The 15,860-nt window shown below is 39.8% G+C and overlaps 1 protein-coding gene across 1 annotated transcript in view; it reads left to right on the top strand.

Moving 5' to 3' along the window:
- Positions 1–15,860, top strand: part of AGMO (alkylglycerol monooxygenase) — a 363,458-nt gene that overhangs the window by 145,015 nt on the left and 202,583 nt on the right. Inside the window, exon 5 of the mRNA XM_062178333.1 lies at positions 335–430. Within this exon, the coding sequence (XP_062034317.1) occupies positions 335–430 (96 nt within the window). The remainder of the gene's footprint in view (positions 1–334; positions 431–15,860) is intronic.

Here is a 15,860-nt window from a genome sequence, read left to right as displayed (position 1 = left end):
CTTAAATAAAATAAATATTGTGTGTATATATTAAAAAAAAACACCTTCTTTACTTCCAGGAAATATATCCAACCTTTTCAAGATGAAGGGAATAATACACAACATATGATAGTGTAGGTAGATAATATTAAATACAAAATCCAGTACATCTGCAGCTTTATCACCACATGGAAAATTAATATTTCAAAATCAAATAGGTAATAAAATGCACAGAATAAGGTGTATGCATTGGAGAAATATATACTCAGAAGGTTGAACTGCCAATAATAGAAAAATATTTATGTTGGGAAAGCATATACACAAATTAAATTGTTGCAAAATTTTTATCTTGCAGATTTTCTACTGTCCTCTGGCACTCTTCATACCACCTTCAGTGTATGCTGTGCATCTCCAGTTCAATCTCCTCTACCAATTTTGGATCCACACAGAGGTAAGCCTTTTTGTTTTTTTTTTTAAAGTTTGTACCTAAATAGCCTGAAGCAATGTCCTGGAAGTCTACTAGCGGCTGATTTATTGTGTAAGAAAAATCTTTGTGTGCTTTCTTTAAGGAGAAACATCTGTTCATTTTTATCCTTTTTTTCTGAATATATATTGCAAAGTTTATAAGAACCAATGAGGCCAGTTGGTCTCAATTAAATAAAACAATTTTTGAGCTATGAAGTACCAAAACATTTTAATACTATGTTCAATAGCATATCTTCCTGTATTACAGTTTATTAAACATCACTTCCTAGGACATGTTGAAATTCATTTCCATCTAAAGATAGAAATCTTATACATATGTATCAGTGAGAACTCTCTGAAAACTCCTTGAAAAATTTGTTTACAGAAATTAGTAAAATATTTTCTTTGATTGGAAACCTTGCTTTCATTATAGAGTTTAGGTTTTATGTAAGGTGTTCAAGATGCTATTAGGATTTCTTTCAGAAAATAGCACCTATATAATTTCATGGGTCAGTGACATCTCAAATTCTCAGATTCTGCATGCTTTGCAGTAAGCGACTGATGGTTTTATGTACTATTGTACTAGCTTTGTTGTTAACTATTAAAAACCACAGAACCAGAAAAATTCTGCCTTGCACACATGAGAACCCTTTCAAGACTCTGGTATTTACTGAAACCTTTTGAAGTTCCTATAGGAAGCACATTGACGGATGTTGCAGCTAGTTGAACAATACCACAAATCACAGTTGCCATTGGACACCAAATCCTGATGCAACAAAGTGCATTTATTTCATTAATCTGCAGTATTTCATGCTACTGACTTACCTGGAATAAAGAGACTGTTGCCCTGACTTTGGATGTATGGGGCATTCTGTGAAGATCTGCTGTGAAATACTATCATATTTTATGATAGCTGGCATGCATCAAACAGTCAGTACAACAACCATCAGAAGGAACTGTTGAGGCCAGTTCTGACTCGAGAGGTCAGAGACCAAATTTGTTTAAATCAGTAGAGGGAAGCTTTCTGGTGATTTACACAGAGGGGTTACATTTTTATAGTGGCACAGCCCCAGGGTCATGCCACGTGTGGCTCAGGTGTCACTCTCCATGCAGAACAATGGTGTCTAAGTAACTTCTGCCTTTTCCTGTGAACCTCTGAGACTAAGTCCCATCTCCTGAGCCGGGGGGGGGGGGGTGTGTGTGTGGGGGGGGGTGGCTGCGCCCTTTTAAATTCACACCACCAGTGGCTTTATTGTCAGTTCAAAAGCAAAGCATTAGTCCTCTGGCCTGTGTGACACCTCATGCATTTGAAATTACAAAGCCACTTCAAAAAGTGTGTGGGGCCGGTGCCGCGGCTCACTAGGCTAATCCTCCGCCTTGTGGCGCCGGCACACCGGGTTCTAGTTCCGGTCGGGGCACCGGATTCTGTCCCGGTTCCCCTCTTCCAGGCCAGCCCTCTGCTATGGCCCGGGAGTGCAGTGGAGGATGGCCCAGGTACTTGGGCCCTGCACCACATGGGAGACCAGGAGAAGCACCTGGCTCCTGCCATCAGTTCAGCGCGGTGCGCCGGCCGCAGCAGCCACTGGAGGGTGAACCAATGGCAAAAAGGAAGACATTTCTCTTTTCCCTCTGTCTGTCTCTCTCTCTCTGTCCACTCTGCCTGTCAAAAAAAAAAAAAGTGTGTGGAAACATGGAATTAAAAGATAAGTTTATTGTTGTGCAAAAAAAAAAAAAGAAAAAAGAAATCCATGATTCATTTTTTTCATAGTATACATTTCCATGGACTTTTTTTTTTTTTAATTTGACAGGTAGAGTTATAGAATCTAGAGAGAGTCTCTCTCTATAGAGAGAGAGACAGAGAGAAAGGTCTTCCTTTCCGTTGGTTCACTCCCCAAATGGCCACTACAGGCAACGCTGCGCCAATCTGAAGCCAGGAGCCAGGTGCTTCTTCCAGGTCTCCCACATGGGTGCAGGGGCCCAAGCACTTGGACCATCCTCCACTGCCCTCCCAGGCCACAGCAGAGAGCTGGTCTGGAAGAGGAGCAACCGGGACTAGAACCCGGTGCCCACAGGTGGAGGATTAGCCAAGTGAGCCACGGTGCTGGCCCCTCCACAGACTTTTTGAAGATCTTAGTATGCATAGATTTAAAAAAATGTTTTCAGTGCCGGCACTGTGGTGTAGTAAGCTAAGCCTCTGGCCGTGGTGCTGGCATCTCATATGGGTTCATGTTGGAGTCTTGGATGCTCTTTCCGATCCCTAGTCCTATATACAGCTATAGTCAGTTATTGGGAACTATCATCACCCCACCCATTATGAGAATTAGAATGCAAAGAAAACTTCTGATGACTCTCATCCTTCAGCCAAGCATATTCACGTCAGTTGAGTGGCACAGGTGCAGGAACACATCTTGGATTTTCTTGCACACCTGTGTAATTGCACTGGTTTACTGTATTCCATGCACAGCCATTTGTTTACAAATAGTGATTTTTCTAGAAGGAGGCCTGAGAGATGTGTAGCAGTATCTGCTGTCAGAGAGGGGGCACCAGGAGGAGAGAATTGCAATGAGGAGAGGACTCAAGTATTTTTTAAATATTATTTTTATGATGTGCTTGCCTTGCTTTTTCAATTAAATGTTAACACACAGATTAAGAATTGAAAAATAAAAAAGCCTGAGGATAATAACATTGAGCCTAGAAACAGCCCACTTGACTGCTATAAAATGTGTTAACCCCCTTAAGCCACTTGCACACACTTTAAGATCGGCATCATACTTGGCACTGCCCCCACAGAAAGACTGTATTAGCTATGGATACAACAGGGCTGGCCAAAGAGCCTGGCTCAGACATGAAGGTTTGATTCATTTTTTTTTACAGATTTGATTTCTTTATTTGAGAAATAGAATTACAGACAGAGAGAAGCAGAGGCAGAGAGGGCAAGGTCTTGCATCTGCTGGTTCACTCCCCAAATGGCTGCAATGGCCAGAGCTGGGCCAGTACTAAGCCAAGAGCCCGCAGCTTCCTCAAATTCTCCAAGGTGTAAGGGCCCAAGCACTTGGGACATCCTCCACTGCTTTCCTGGGCCATAGCAGAGAGCTGGATCGGAAGTAAAACAGACACACAGCCCCACCCTTATGGGATGCCAGGGCCACAGGCAGAGGCTTATCTTACTAGGCCACAGCGCCAGCTCTAAAGGTTTGATTTTTAGGGTGATTTGACTTCTAGACTAATTCTCATTATAAAGGAAATCTGGTTTTAAGGGGTCAAGGTCACCCAAAAATCAAGAAAAGTTGATTCTCTTAAAATCAATTGAGTTAGGATGGAAGGAGGAAAGAAAAACCTAAAAATGCTTTTGGAAGAGGGCATACGAGAGGAAAAAATAACTTGTAAAGTAAATTGAATAGTTTATTGAAATTTTGTTTGCTTTTGAGCTATTTTGATGAAAAAATAACAGTCTCTTCCTGACCTCTTTTTCGAAGTTATAGAGCATTTGGCTTGAAACTGTATTCTGTTACTTAAATTTTATGACCGCATTTCTGCTTGTTTATTGTTCTTTGACCTAAAGTGTCCACAGCACATATTCAAGTTTAATGATTACAATAAGAAAACCTTTTTATTTAATGCATGCTGTTAACTTCGTAACTGCAGGATGTTGTAGTTTTTGAAATATTAGGTGTTACTTTGGAGTTAGCTGAGCTGATGTAGTCGAGTAGTAGCAATAACATTATCCATGACCTGGGATTTTTCTTAAATTTTATATCATATCATTCATACACATATCACATGGTATTTGAATAAAAAAATGTTGCAACAGTGAAATAAATTCATTCATTGATATTGAAGATTTGAAACACCGGAGCCAATGATTTGTAGAATGCCAACCTGAAATTCCTAAGAGAAACAATGTGCAGATATGATGAATATCATGGCTGCTCTGGTAACACACTGGGATACACTCTGTGCTAATATTTACACATTGTGGTGTTTTATATGTTCAGATATGCATAAGATACCCATAGATGCAATGTCCTCCAGAGAAGGGTCCACGGGGAGGCTGAGAGGCAAGGAAAGGCGTGAGACATTTGCACCAACTGTGTTCATTCTAATGTGGATGAAGAATAATCTCCATGTCCTGCTATTTCCCTAATACTGAATGACTCTGGAAGCTTTTCCTACATTTACTAGAATTTGGTGTATTTATTTTAATGAACTGTCTGTTTAACATGTTGCTTAGTTTTTAGTTGCATGGTTTGCCTAATTGATCTGTTGGAATTACTTATAGGTTCTGGACACAAGTCCTTAGTGAGATACTTGTATTTTAAAATATTTCCTCAACATGTAGGAGTCTATTCATTTTCTACACTATGATTGATGATGTGTAAAAATACTGAATTTTGAAGAAGTTTATCATTTCCTTTTTAATGGTTCGTTTTCTTGCAATATTCTTTTTAAGAGGTCACTGTGACAAACTCTGAAAGGTATTCCCCAAGGGTTCCTTTTGGAACTTTGCAGTTTTAACTTTGGGCTTTAGGTGTGAGATATTCTTGAATTAACTTTTATGTACGGTGTGTGGTAGGGATCAAGATTCATCATCAATATGCACAAATTCACTCATTGTGAAGACTTTCCTTATCCATTAGATGGCCTTGATGCTTTTGTTGAGAAGAACTTGACAGTATATGGTCAGGTCTATTTTTACTCTTCTGCTCTCTTCTTCCATTGATAGATTTCTCTTCCTATACTAATCTTTCACTTTACTGATTGCTATAGCTTTCGAGGAAAAGATGTTTCTATAATTTGTAGGGTTTTTTTTTTTCAAACTTCTCTAGGATTTTTTTCTTGCTTAATTTTGTGGTTTTGAACAAAAGTAGTTCTATTTCTTTCCTATACTTATGTCATTTATTTGTTTTTCTTGCTTTGTTCCTCTGGCAAGAGGCTAATACACAAAACACAAAGAAGTGGTTAGAGAAAGATGCTGGCATCCTCTACTAAACGTGTTTCTCATTTTCTCTCCTCCCCACCCCCAGATATAGTGTGCGTATGTGTGTGTGTGTGTGTGTGTGTATATATACACAGGCACACACCTGCTAGTGGTTGCTCTAAGGTTAAGTATACATTCTACCTGGAATTAACATAAATAATATTTATTATAAATTTAATAATCTTATGGCAGTATACTTTAATTGATGCTTTCCCAACCTAGGCTCGTGTTCTTACATGGGATAATCCTTCACAAGATATAAATCTCATATTACTTTTATTATTCTGAATTTAATCAGTCACATTTTTTTAAAGAAATCAAGAAAATAAAAGAAGTACACTTCTATATTCTCCTTATACACTACTACTCTTCACTCTTTCTTTTAATCCAAATTCCATCTGTTATCATTTACTTTCACTCTGAAGAGTTGAGCATCTCCTGTAAGGCAGATCTATAGTAACAAATTCCTCCAGTTTTCAGGTATCTTAAGATGTCTTTATTTTCCTTTCATTTTTGAAGGATATTTTCATGGATGTAAGAATTTTAATTGATATTTTTGTTACATTCTTTCAGCATGTAAAAGCAGTTTACTTTATTTAGACTTTTATAGTTTCATAGAATTCAGTTGATGCTCTTACCACTATTTTTCTATATGTAATATGTTTTTTTCCTCCTAAATGTTTACAGGATTTTTCTCTTTATTTTGGCTTTGGTACTTGACTATGATTACTATATATGCTTTTCCTTTCTATTAATCTGAACTAAGATTTGTGGTTATGCACATTTTATTATTTTTACATTTTTTTTTATTACTTGAAAACAGGGGAGGGGCAGGAGAGAGAAAGAGACCTTTCTCAGTTGATTCAGTCCCCAAATGTCCACAACATCCAGGTCTCTCATATGGGCAGCAGGAAACCAAGTACTTGAGCCAACACTAGCTGTCTCTCAGAGTGCACATTAGCAGGTAGCTAAAATCTGGTGCAGAACTGGGGCGCAAATCCATACAATCAGATATGGAGTTTGGGCATCCTGAGCAACCTCTTACTCATGGGCCATGTGCCAGCCATTGTTATTTTTAAAAAATATACTTATTTATTTATTTATTTATTTGAAAGTCAGAGTTACACACAGAGAGAAGGAGAGGCAGAGAGAGAGAGAGAGAGAGAGAGAGAGAGAGAGAGAACTTCCATCCACTGGTTTACTCCCCAATTGGCTGCAACAGCTGGAGCTGCGCTGATTCGAAGCCAGGAGCCAGGAGCCTCCTCCGGGTCTCCCACGAAGGTGTAGGGACCCAAGAACTTGGATCATCTTCCTCTGCTTTCCCAGGCCATAGCAGAGAGTTGGATTAGAAGTGGAGCAGCTGGAACTTGAACCTGCGCCCATACGGGATGGAGGTGCTATAGGCGGTAGCTTTATCCGCTATGCCATAGCACTGGTCCCCTAGCCATTGTTATTTTTAAAATCCAATTTGAAGCATAAAAACTTGGCTGTTATTTCCTTAAATGTATTTCTATCTCTTTTTTCCTCATCTCTTGAGGCATCAATAACACATGTAATATATTTCTTGATAGTGCATCAGAAGTAGCACTCTATTATTTTTACTTTCTCTCTTGTTAAGTCTTATCAACTTCTGTTAACAGATCCTCAACTTTATTTACCCTTTTTTTTTTTTTGACAGGCAGAGTGGACAGTGAGAGAGAGAGAGAGACAGAGAGAAAGGTCTTCCTTTTGCCGTTGGTTCACCCTCCAGTGGCTGCTGCGGCCGGCGCACCGCGCTGAACTGATGGCAGGAGCCAGGTGCTTCTCCTGGTCTCCCATGGGGTGCAGGGCCCAAGTACTTGGGCCATCCTCCACTGTACTCCCGGGCCATAGCAGAGAGCTGGCCTGGAAGAGGGGCAACCGAGACAGAATCCGGTGCCCCGACCGGGACTAGAACCTGGTGTGCCGGCGCTGCTAGGTGGAGGATTAGCCTGTTGAGTCACGGCGCCAGCCAACTTTATTTACCCTTATACCTGGTCTCTCTCTAATCAACTACTAAGCCCATTCAAGGGATATAATACATTCAAGTTCAAGAGTTTCAATTTTTTCATGTAGAAATGACATTCATTTCTCTGAGAGTCTCTGTGTCACTCATTATGACTGTCTGTCCCTTAATTTCTCAATTACAATAATTATGTCAAAATTCCTGTCTCCTAAATCTAACATCTGATTGTGGTATTGAGATTTATTTCAGCTCTTTTCAAATTGTCTTTTACATTGTTCACATTTCTTCATTTCTTTTTGTCTTGTCATTGATTTTATCATATATGCCAATCTCCATGACAAATGTCTTGGTATTCATTTTTATCATATATGCCTTTCTTTTAGACAAATGTGCTGTACAGGCTCTGGAATGCTTTATATTCCTCCGATCATTCTTTATGTTCATTCTAGCAGGCAGTGCAATAACTAACTGTCCTGTCTATTTGGATAGACCTTCTTAGGAGGTGTGTCCATTGACACAATCTTTAGTCCTGTCCTTGGACTAAAGGACCTTCCCTATCCTGGGGGAGTCTTAGGTCTTGTGGAAAGACCGACATTGTTTGAATGAAATGCCTGCGGTGTTTACAATGCCTCCCTTGCTAAGAATTGAACTCTAAATTCTGTGCTGGCATCATTCAGCAGTTAAGGGACCTGCTCAGCAGTTTTCTGGCTTGTTGCTTTCGTAGCTTTTCATCAGGTTCCCCAGTGCTGAGCCATAGCACGAATAATTTGACTCTGTCAAGGTTGGAAGGAGATTTACACATGGCTCTCCTTCTGGACTTCCTTTCTGGAATTTCTTCTTTTGGTTTCCAGTCACAGTTGTAGCTGCAAACATTGATCCCTGACTCTTAATCTGGTAAGTCTAATACTTTCTTTTTGACTATTACTCCCTTTTTTTGCAATCAGGGCATGCCTTAGGGCAGCCATTCTGCTAGGATATGACTGTGTTGACTGTGTCCACCAAACATTGAGTGATGACATTGTCCATTTGGTGACCTGTTTGAGAAGCTGTGAGGAAAACACACTGTTCTTGTCAGCAGTACTCTGTACATAAGCAGTTGGTCCAATTGTGTCTTTTCTCTGGAGATATGTAGATCTGATTAATAAAGGTCAAAAGAAATCAGAGTATTAGGAGAGCTGCAGAGAGGTAATAAGCAAAATAAGAAAGTTGAAGAAATGTAACCAATGAGACACTGGTTAGAAGCTAGGAGACATAGGGGAGAACACAAAAATGTTACTTTATGACTGCAAGAACAATAAGATGATATCAGCATATGTAGGAATTTAGTATATCTGAGGGATACAACCGAGTGTTTTGATTATTATCTTTTTGTGTCCAAAATTAGTTTTTGCAAAAGTCAGGAAGAGTTTATTCTTCAAAATCTTACACAGCGTCTACTCAAGACACTGTCATGGGTAAAGATGCAATTGTATTTAAAGTAACTGCAGACATTTTGTTTCATCTTTTTTACTATCTCAGCTTTCTGCAGCTGCTACTTGGCCCTTTGTCTAGGTGGAGAATGTATTGGGATTATTAAGCAGTCAGCAAATCGGTTTCATTAACAATTTAAATATTTATTTTGCATAAAGCAAGATGACATCTGGGAAAACATTCTTGAACATTCCACATACTTTGATTACAAAAACTTAAATGTGAATATCGTAAGCACACGATAAGTCATCTCAAGTGCTTTTAAAAAATAAGACAAATTGCCGGCGCTGTGGCTCAACAGGCTAATCCTCCGCCTTGCGGCGCCGGCACACCGGGTTCTAGTCCCGGTCGGGGCACCGATCCTGTCCCGGTTGCCCCTCTTCCAGGCCAGCTCTCTGCTGTGGCCAGGGAGTGCAGTGGAGGATAGCCCAAGTGTTTGGGCTCTGCACCCCATGGGAGACCAGGAGAAGCACCTGGCTCCTGCCATCGGATCAGCGCGGTGCGCCGGCCGCAGCGCGCTACCGCGGCGGCCATTGGAGGGTGAACCAACGGCAAAAGGAAGACCTTTCTCTCTGTCTCTCTCTCTCTCACTGTCCACTCTGCCTGTCAAAAATTAAAAAAAAAAAAAATAAGACAAATTACAAATAAGCAACATGATTTCTATAATCTAAACTGTATCTTCCTTTGTGATTTCTGGGATTAAATCACCTGAATTCAAACCCTGACTACATTTGTTACTATGGTTATGAACTTGAGCAGTTTCCTTCATCTTCCTATTTCTCATTTTCTTCATACGTTAAGTGAAGAGAATAACAATGTATTGCTTTGTCATCAGGATTAGAAAAGATAGTTTATGTTCTCATCTGACAATTAGATCAGTACTTGACACACAGAAAGAAGAGAAAAATGTCTTCAGTATTATTTAGCATTTTTTTTGTAGTCTAGATACCTATTTTATTATATGTCAACTATTGTTATGATTATTTGTGTATATTTTGTGACAATTTTGATGAAATCTGTATTTTGTTTAATATAAAATACTAACATGAATAAATACAGTTGGATTCAGACTTAAACAGTTAATCCACAGATTTACTTTAGAAAATGCGTTCTTCACTGTGAGCATTTGGGATTCTGACCACCAAATGGATTGAGTAGAATTTTTTTTTTTTGACAGGCAGAGTGGACAGTGAGAGAGAGAGAGTCAGAGAGAAAGGTTTTCCTTTTCAGTTGGTTCACCCCCAGTGGCTGCTGCGGCCAGCGTGCTGCGGCCAGTGTACTGCGCTGATCCGAAGCCAGGAGCCAGGTGCTTCTCCTGGTCTCCCATGCAGGTGCAGGGCCCAAAGACTTGGGCCATCTTCCACTGCCTTCCCGGGCCACAGCAGAGAGCTGGACTGGAAGAGGAGCAACCGGGACAGAATCCAGTGTGCTGGTACCACAGGTGGAGGATTAGCCTATTGAGCCACGGCGCCGGCCCATAATTTTTGTTATATTCTTATATTCTGATTTTGAAGCTGATGAAAATACTAATTATGTAATTTGCCAGGTTAAGAAAACTCTTGACATTTGAGTTACTACATTCTATAGATACTTACTGAGTGTCAATTGCAGTTCTGCTCATGCCTATATTAACAAGTACAGAAAAGAATTAAAAGCTGGAACTATGAAATATGATATTCTGCATGAAGGGAAAGTAGCTGACTTCCAAGGATATAAAAAAAAAAATCTGAACTTTAGATGTCACAGGTATTAAGGCCAAGAACTTTGTCATTTATAGTTGTTATTGATCTGATAATTCTGAAGGGAAATTTGATGAGATGCTGTTTTTACTTAGCTGTATATTTATTTCATTTGGTTCTTTATGTATTTATCTAGAACTTACTTTTCAGAAAGTGTTTTAGGCATTTAAACAAGCAATACCTAAATCTTCATAACTGCTCTCTGGAATCATTCCTTTGCCCTGGGTCCCAGGACTACTAAGGGTTGGAGCAGGGAATTTGGACTCAACCCCCAAATTCTTGGCTTTCATAGACTGTGCTATGGAGTGTCCCTCTACGTGGGCCATTTCTGATTATAATTTACATTAAAATAGTCACCATGTATTAAATATGCCATATGTGCTAGGTTAAAAAGAATTGCTTAATTCTTACAAAATAATTTGGATCACTACTGCCTAATTAAATTTTTACAGGTTATAAAGAGCAAATGTAAGTTCAAGTTAGTTCAGTAATGGGACTTTATGTTACGGGTACATGTAGAAGGACATGAAGCAGGAAACTACTCCAGGAATTTTACAAACTACGTTTCTAAAAACTGGAATTTTTCCATCCACCAAACGGTGAGCAAACACCATCCCTCTTAAGGCTAAGAATATTGATTTTCTGTGGTTTCTATAAAAGGCGACAACAGCTGCTTTCAGAGATTTTTTTTTTTTTTTTGGACACTACTCAGCGTTACACCTCCTCTTCAAAGGATATGTATTTGTTTATACCTCATTGTACCATGGAAGACAGCGAGTTCGTGAAGAAATGAATGGGTACAGTGAAAAGATCAGGCTGCTGATGAACCAGAGCTCAGTAGTAATCTTGGTTCTACCAAACAAGGTTCTACACAGGTTCTATCTGTGGCCTTTTCCCATATCTGCTTCCCACCTTTAAAATCTAACACATTCCCAGAGACCAGTAGTGTTGCAGATGTTTTGACAATGTTTGGTTGATTACTGAATGAAGACTCAATTTTTTGCATTTCACGTTCCCTGTTTGTTGCTTCCAGTTGACATCTGCTGTTCTCCATCCCCTTGCTTTCCATCCTGTACAATTCAGTCAAACAGGACTATATTCTTTTTCCCAAATGCATCCAACATCTAATCATTGCAGTGTATCTCCTTTTCATATTTTCCACATTGTACATTTTCATTTTTAAAGTTTATTTATTTATTTATTTTTTGACAGGCAGAGCGGACAGTGAGAGAGAGAGAGAGAAAGGTCTTCCTTTTTTGTTAGTTCACCCCCAATGGCCGCTGGGGCTGGCATGCTGCGACCGGCACACCGTGCTGATCCAAAGCCAGGAGCCAGGTGCTTCTCCTGGTCTCCCATGGGGTGCAGGGCCCAAGCACTTGGGCCATCCTCCACTGCCTTCCTGGGCCACAGCAGAGAGCTGGCCTGGAAGAGGGGCAACCGGGACAGAGTCCGGCGCCCTGACCAGGACTAGAACCCCAGGGTGCCAGCGCCGCTAGGTGGAGGATTAGCCTAGTGAGCTGCGGCGCTGGCTGTATTTATTTATTTTTATTTACTTGAAAGGCAGACAGTGCTGGGGGGTTGGGGAGAGAGAGAAAGAGAATCTTAAATCTGATTCACTCCTCAAATGCCTGCAACAGCCCAGGCAAGGCCAGGCCAAATTCAGAAGCCAGGAGCTCCATCTGGGTCTCATGCTTGGTGACAGGGACTCAGGGACCTAACCCATCATCTGCTGCCTCCCAGAGTGCACATTAGCAGTGAGCTGGACTGGAAGTGGTGACCCAATCTCAGGCATCGCAGTACTGGAGAGTCCCAAGCAGCAGTAACCCAAAGCACCACAACACCCACCCCTTTTATGAGGCCCGATTCAATTCCCTGTTTTCCCATAAAATATGCCCCTCTTATGAGCAAACCTGCCATCTTCAGCTCAGATCATGAGTCAGAAAGCTCATGCTTTCTTTGAAATAACAACACATCACTTCAACTCAACACACTTCCATTTCCTCACTTTGACAATGAACTTGTCTTATGATTAAGTAAAGAGTACACATCAAAAATACTTAGGATGGTGACTGACACCTGGTCTGAGCAATGCAGGTCTTTGTGCTTTGGCAAAACTCTTCATGGAGAAGGGGTGTTTGAGCTGGGCTTTGAAGAATTTTCAGAATCAACATGTGGAGTTTTCTTCCCCAACAGTGCTTTGATCCCTCTGAGCCTTTCCATCTTTATTATTCCATCTTAATTTATGCTCCTTCATCGGTTACACAAATGCTTACAACAGAATTCTCTGGCTCTCTACCCTTGCAGGTGTTTTTCTCTTCTATATATTTTTCAAGGAACAGTGAATGCCATTTTATAACACAAGTACTATTAGAGTGCTCCTAGCACAAGAACAGACATCAACAATGAGCATTCTTAAAGGATTCTGTTGCCTACAAAAATGTTTAAAACTTAGGTTCATGAGAAGATTTCAAGGCCCTTTCTTACCTCTCCCATCCCATTCCATGGGTGAGTTGGTCCAGCTAAAGTACATGAGCATTTTCTCCTGAAGTGGATCAAATATTTATCTGTTCCCTGTGTTGCTTTTTTCCCAACCATTTTCCTCAATAGAACTCACTGACCACTTCCTCAAGAATGTCCTTTTTTGTGGTGAGAGTTAAGTGCACTTGTCTTTGCCCAACCTCAGTGTTTGTTTCTATTTCCACAATGATAGTTATGGGTTTACAACATGAGCTCGGTTGAGGGGTATAAGTGAGTTAGCACGTTATTTCCTGCATACGGGAGTCATCCAGTTAATAATATTGACGTCTAATTCTTATGCCACTCTTGGATTTGTTATTGAACTCTGTCTCTCCCATTTTTAATCTGGGTTCTTTAACAGCAAAAGAAAAATTCTCTCATCTGTTATGTGAGTGTATGCTGGTATATGAGTATATACACACATAAGTTTGAATAAGGACAAGTAATAATAATTAGTATTAGCTCTAAATATTAGTAACTGTATTACATCATATATATGTGCACTCGTGTTTACATTTGGAATATACCATAGCTCCTCTAATAGAATTTAATTGTTTTTATGCTTATAATCACCTACCTTTTGGAAATTTAGCAAATTTGGGGTGAGAAGTAAATTTTATTTCAAAATAGATGCTTTTGAAAATATTTCAACAAAAATTAAATTTCATGGTTCTTTTTCTTTAAACATTTATCCAAGTGGTATCTAATCTGAAAGTCCATTTTTCCCTTGAAGTAAATTGAGAAATTTCAAGACACTATTGTCGTATTGCTGTCCTCAACTCCCTTTAACTCCTTCTTGAATTTCTTGCTCCATCTCTCATTCTCCTTATGGTTTTCTTCTTCAGAGTTGACTTTACTGCAATCGTCTCATGTTGTCTATAAGTAATTGATTATTTAGTTTACAGCTGTAATGTCAAATTCTCTTATGAGTTTAAAAAAATCATTGTTTCCTGTGTCTGATATAAAATATTTTAGCAATGTTTGACAACACATTGAATCAACAAACATTCTCATATAAATATGAAAAAGAGAGAGAAAGATGTAAACATACCATTGGACTCACCTGACATGAATTGGTACTCCTTGCCACTAACATTTGGAGGATCACAGCCTCTTTGAGAATCTTTTGGGTTGTGGTCATTCTTTTGTAATGGAAATATATAAATATAAAACAAAATTTCAGGCATTTTATTGAGCTTCTTTAAGTTTATCTGTGGACTGTCTAAACCTTCGTGGACTTCCATTTAAAATTTTGCTGGTGAAAACATCGCTATTTGAGTTTGCAGACACAGGAACACAGCGGAGACCAGGTACCACAGTTGGAGAAGGGGATATTTCATGGACAACAGAGTCGTGTAATGTAATGGACAAGAGTACACATTTTATAATTAAAGAGAAATCACTCTCTTTTAGCTCCATTGGAAGTTCACCTTGTTATCAGTGAGTTCTTAGTACCAAAAATAGTACCTGCATAGTAGAAGCTCAATAAATGTTTGTTGAATGAAGGGATATGAATATTTACTAAACTTTTGTTTAAACTCTCTGACCTGGTTTCCTCACGTATTAACTAAAGACACACCATAAAAGTTTTCTAAGAATTAATGAACTAATAAATATAAAGTTCATATACAAATGGTAGCAATAATGCAATGGTAGTAATAATGAAATAGTAACCACAGTGAATGGCAGTAAGAATGAAATGGTAATAGTAATGAAAAAAATAGAAGATAGTAACAAAGCCAAAGCCAATTAACTATGTATTGAAATTGGTACATTAAGTCAGAGCTAGAATAGAACTGCAAATTGTGTGAACTACCTGGATGCATCAAAATTGTGCACATGTTAACTCAGGATATAGAATGACTCTCCTTCCAAGAAGCACAAAATCTGATTGTTTGGGTGAATATGGGTATCCACATTAGCACACAGAGAGATGAGACAATACAGATGGGATTAAGCTTAGCACCATATATATGGAAGCTGACAGTAAACTTCTTGAGGACAAGGACTGTTTTAGTCATCTCTGTTTTCCCAATGTCTAGAACTGGGCTGACCATTGGGAAGCATCTTTTAAATTAATAAATGAATCGATTGTGTCAACTAGATTTGCTGTGATGCAAGTGTGCGTTGGACAGGGGCAGAGGGAGAGACATAGCAAAGACTTGTACTCATAGCAGAGGCTTGGATCAGAAAGGATATACTGATCCCCAAACACTTTCAGAAGGGACAAATGGGAGAGCATACACCAGAGCAAATGGCAGGGCTTCAGCAGGGACTTTAGGCAAATGGCCATGAGCGGGCACGCGCACTTAGGGTACGCAGGTCCTTGTGGATTCTCATGTGCTCACTGAGAAGGTCTTTATTTTAAAAATATCAAGGACTGGAAATATTTTAATGAGCCTCAAAATTTATGATGGGAAAGAGTGCAGAAATCTGACATTTGAGAATGGAGGGTGAAATGTCGATTCACTTTTTTTTTTTTTTTTTAATTTGACAGGCAGTTAGACAGTGAGAGAGAGACAGAGAGAAAGGTCTTCCTTCCGTTGGCTCACCCCTCAAATGGCCGCTACAGCTGGCGCGCTGCGCTGATCCAAAGCCAAGAGCCAGGTGCTTCCTCCTAGTCTCCCATGAGGGTGTAGGGGCCCAAGGACTTGGGCCATCCTCCACTGCCTTCCCCGGGCCACAGCAGAGAGCTGGACTGGAAGAGGAACAACCGGGACTAGAACCC

Source organism: Lepus europaeus, chromosome 20, assembly GCF_033115175.1.
Source record: "Lepus europaeus isolate LE1 chromosome 20, mLepTim1.pri, whole genome shotgun sequence".
NCBI lineage: Eukaryota > Metazoa > Chordata > Mammalia > Lagomorpha > Leporidae > Lepus > Lepus europaeus.
The sequence above is the reverse complement of the archived record's forward strand: the minus strand, read 5'-3'. Positions and strand labels throughout refer to the sequence as shown.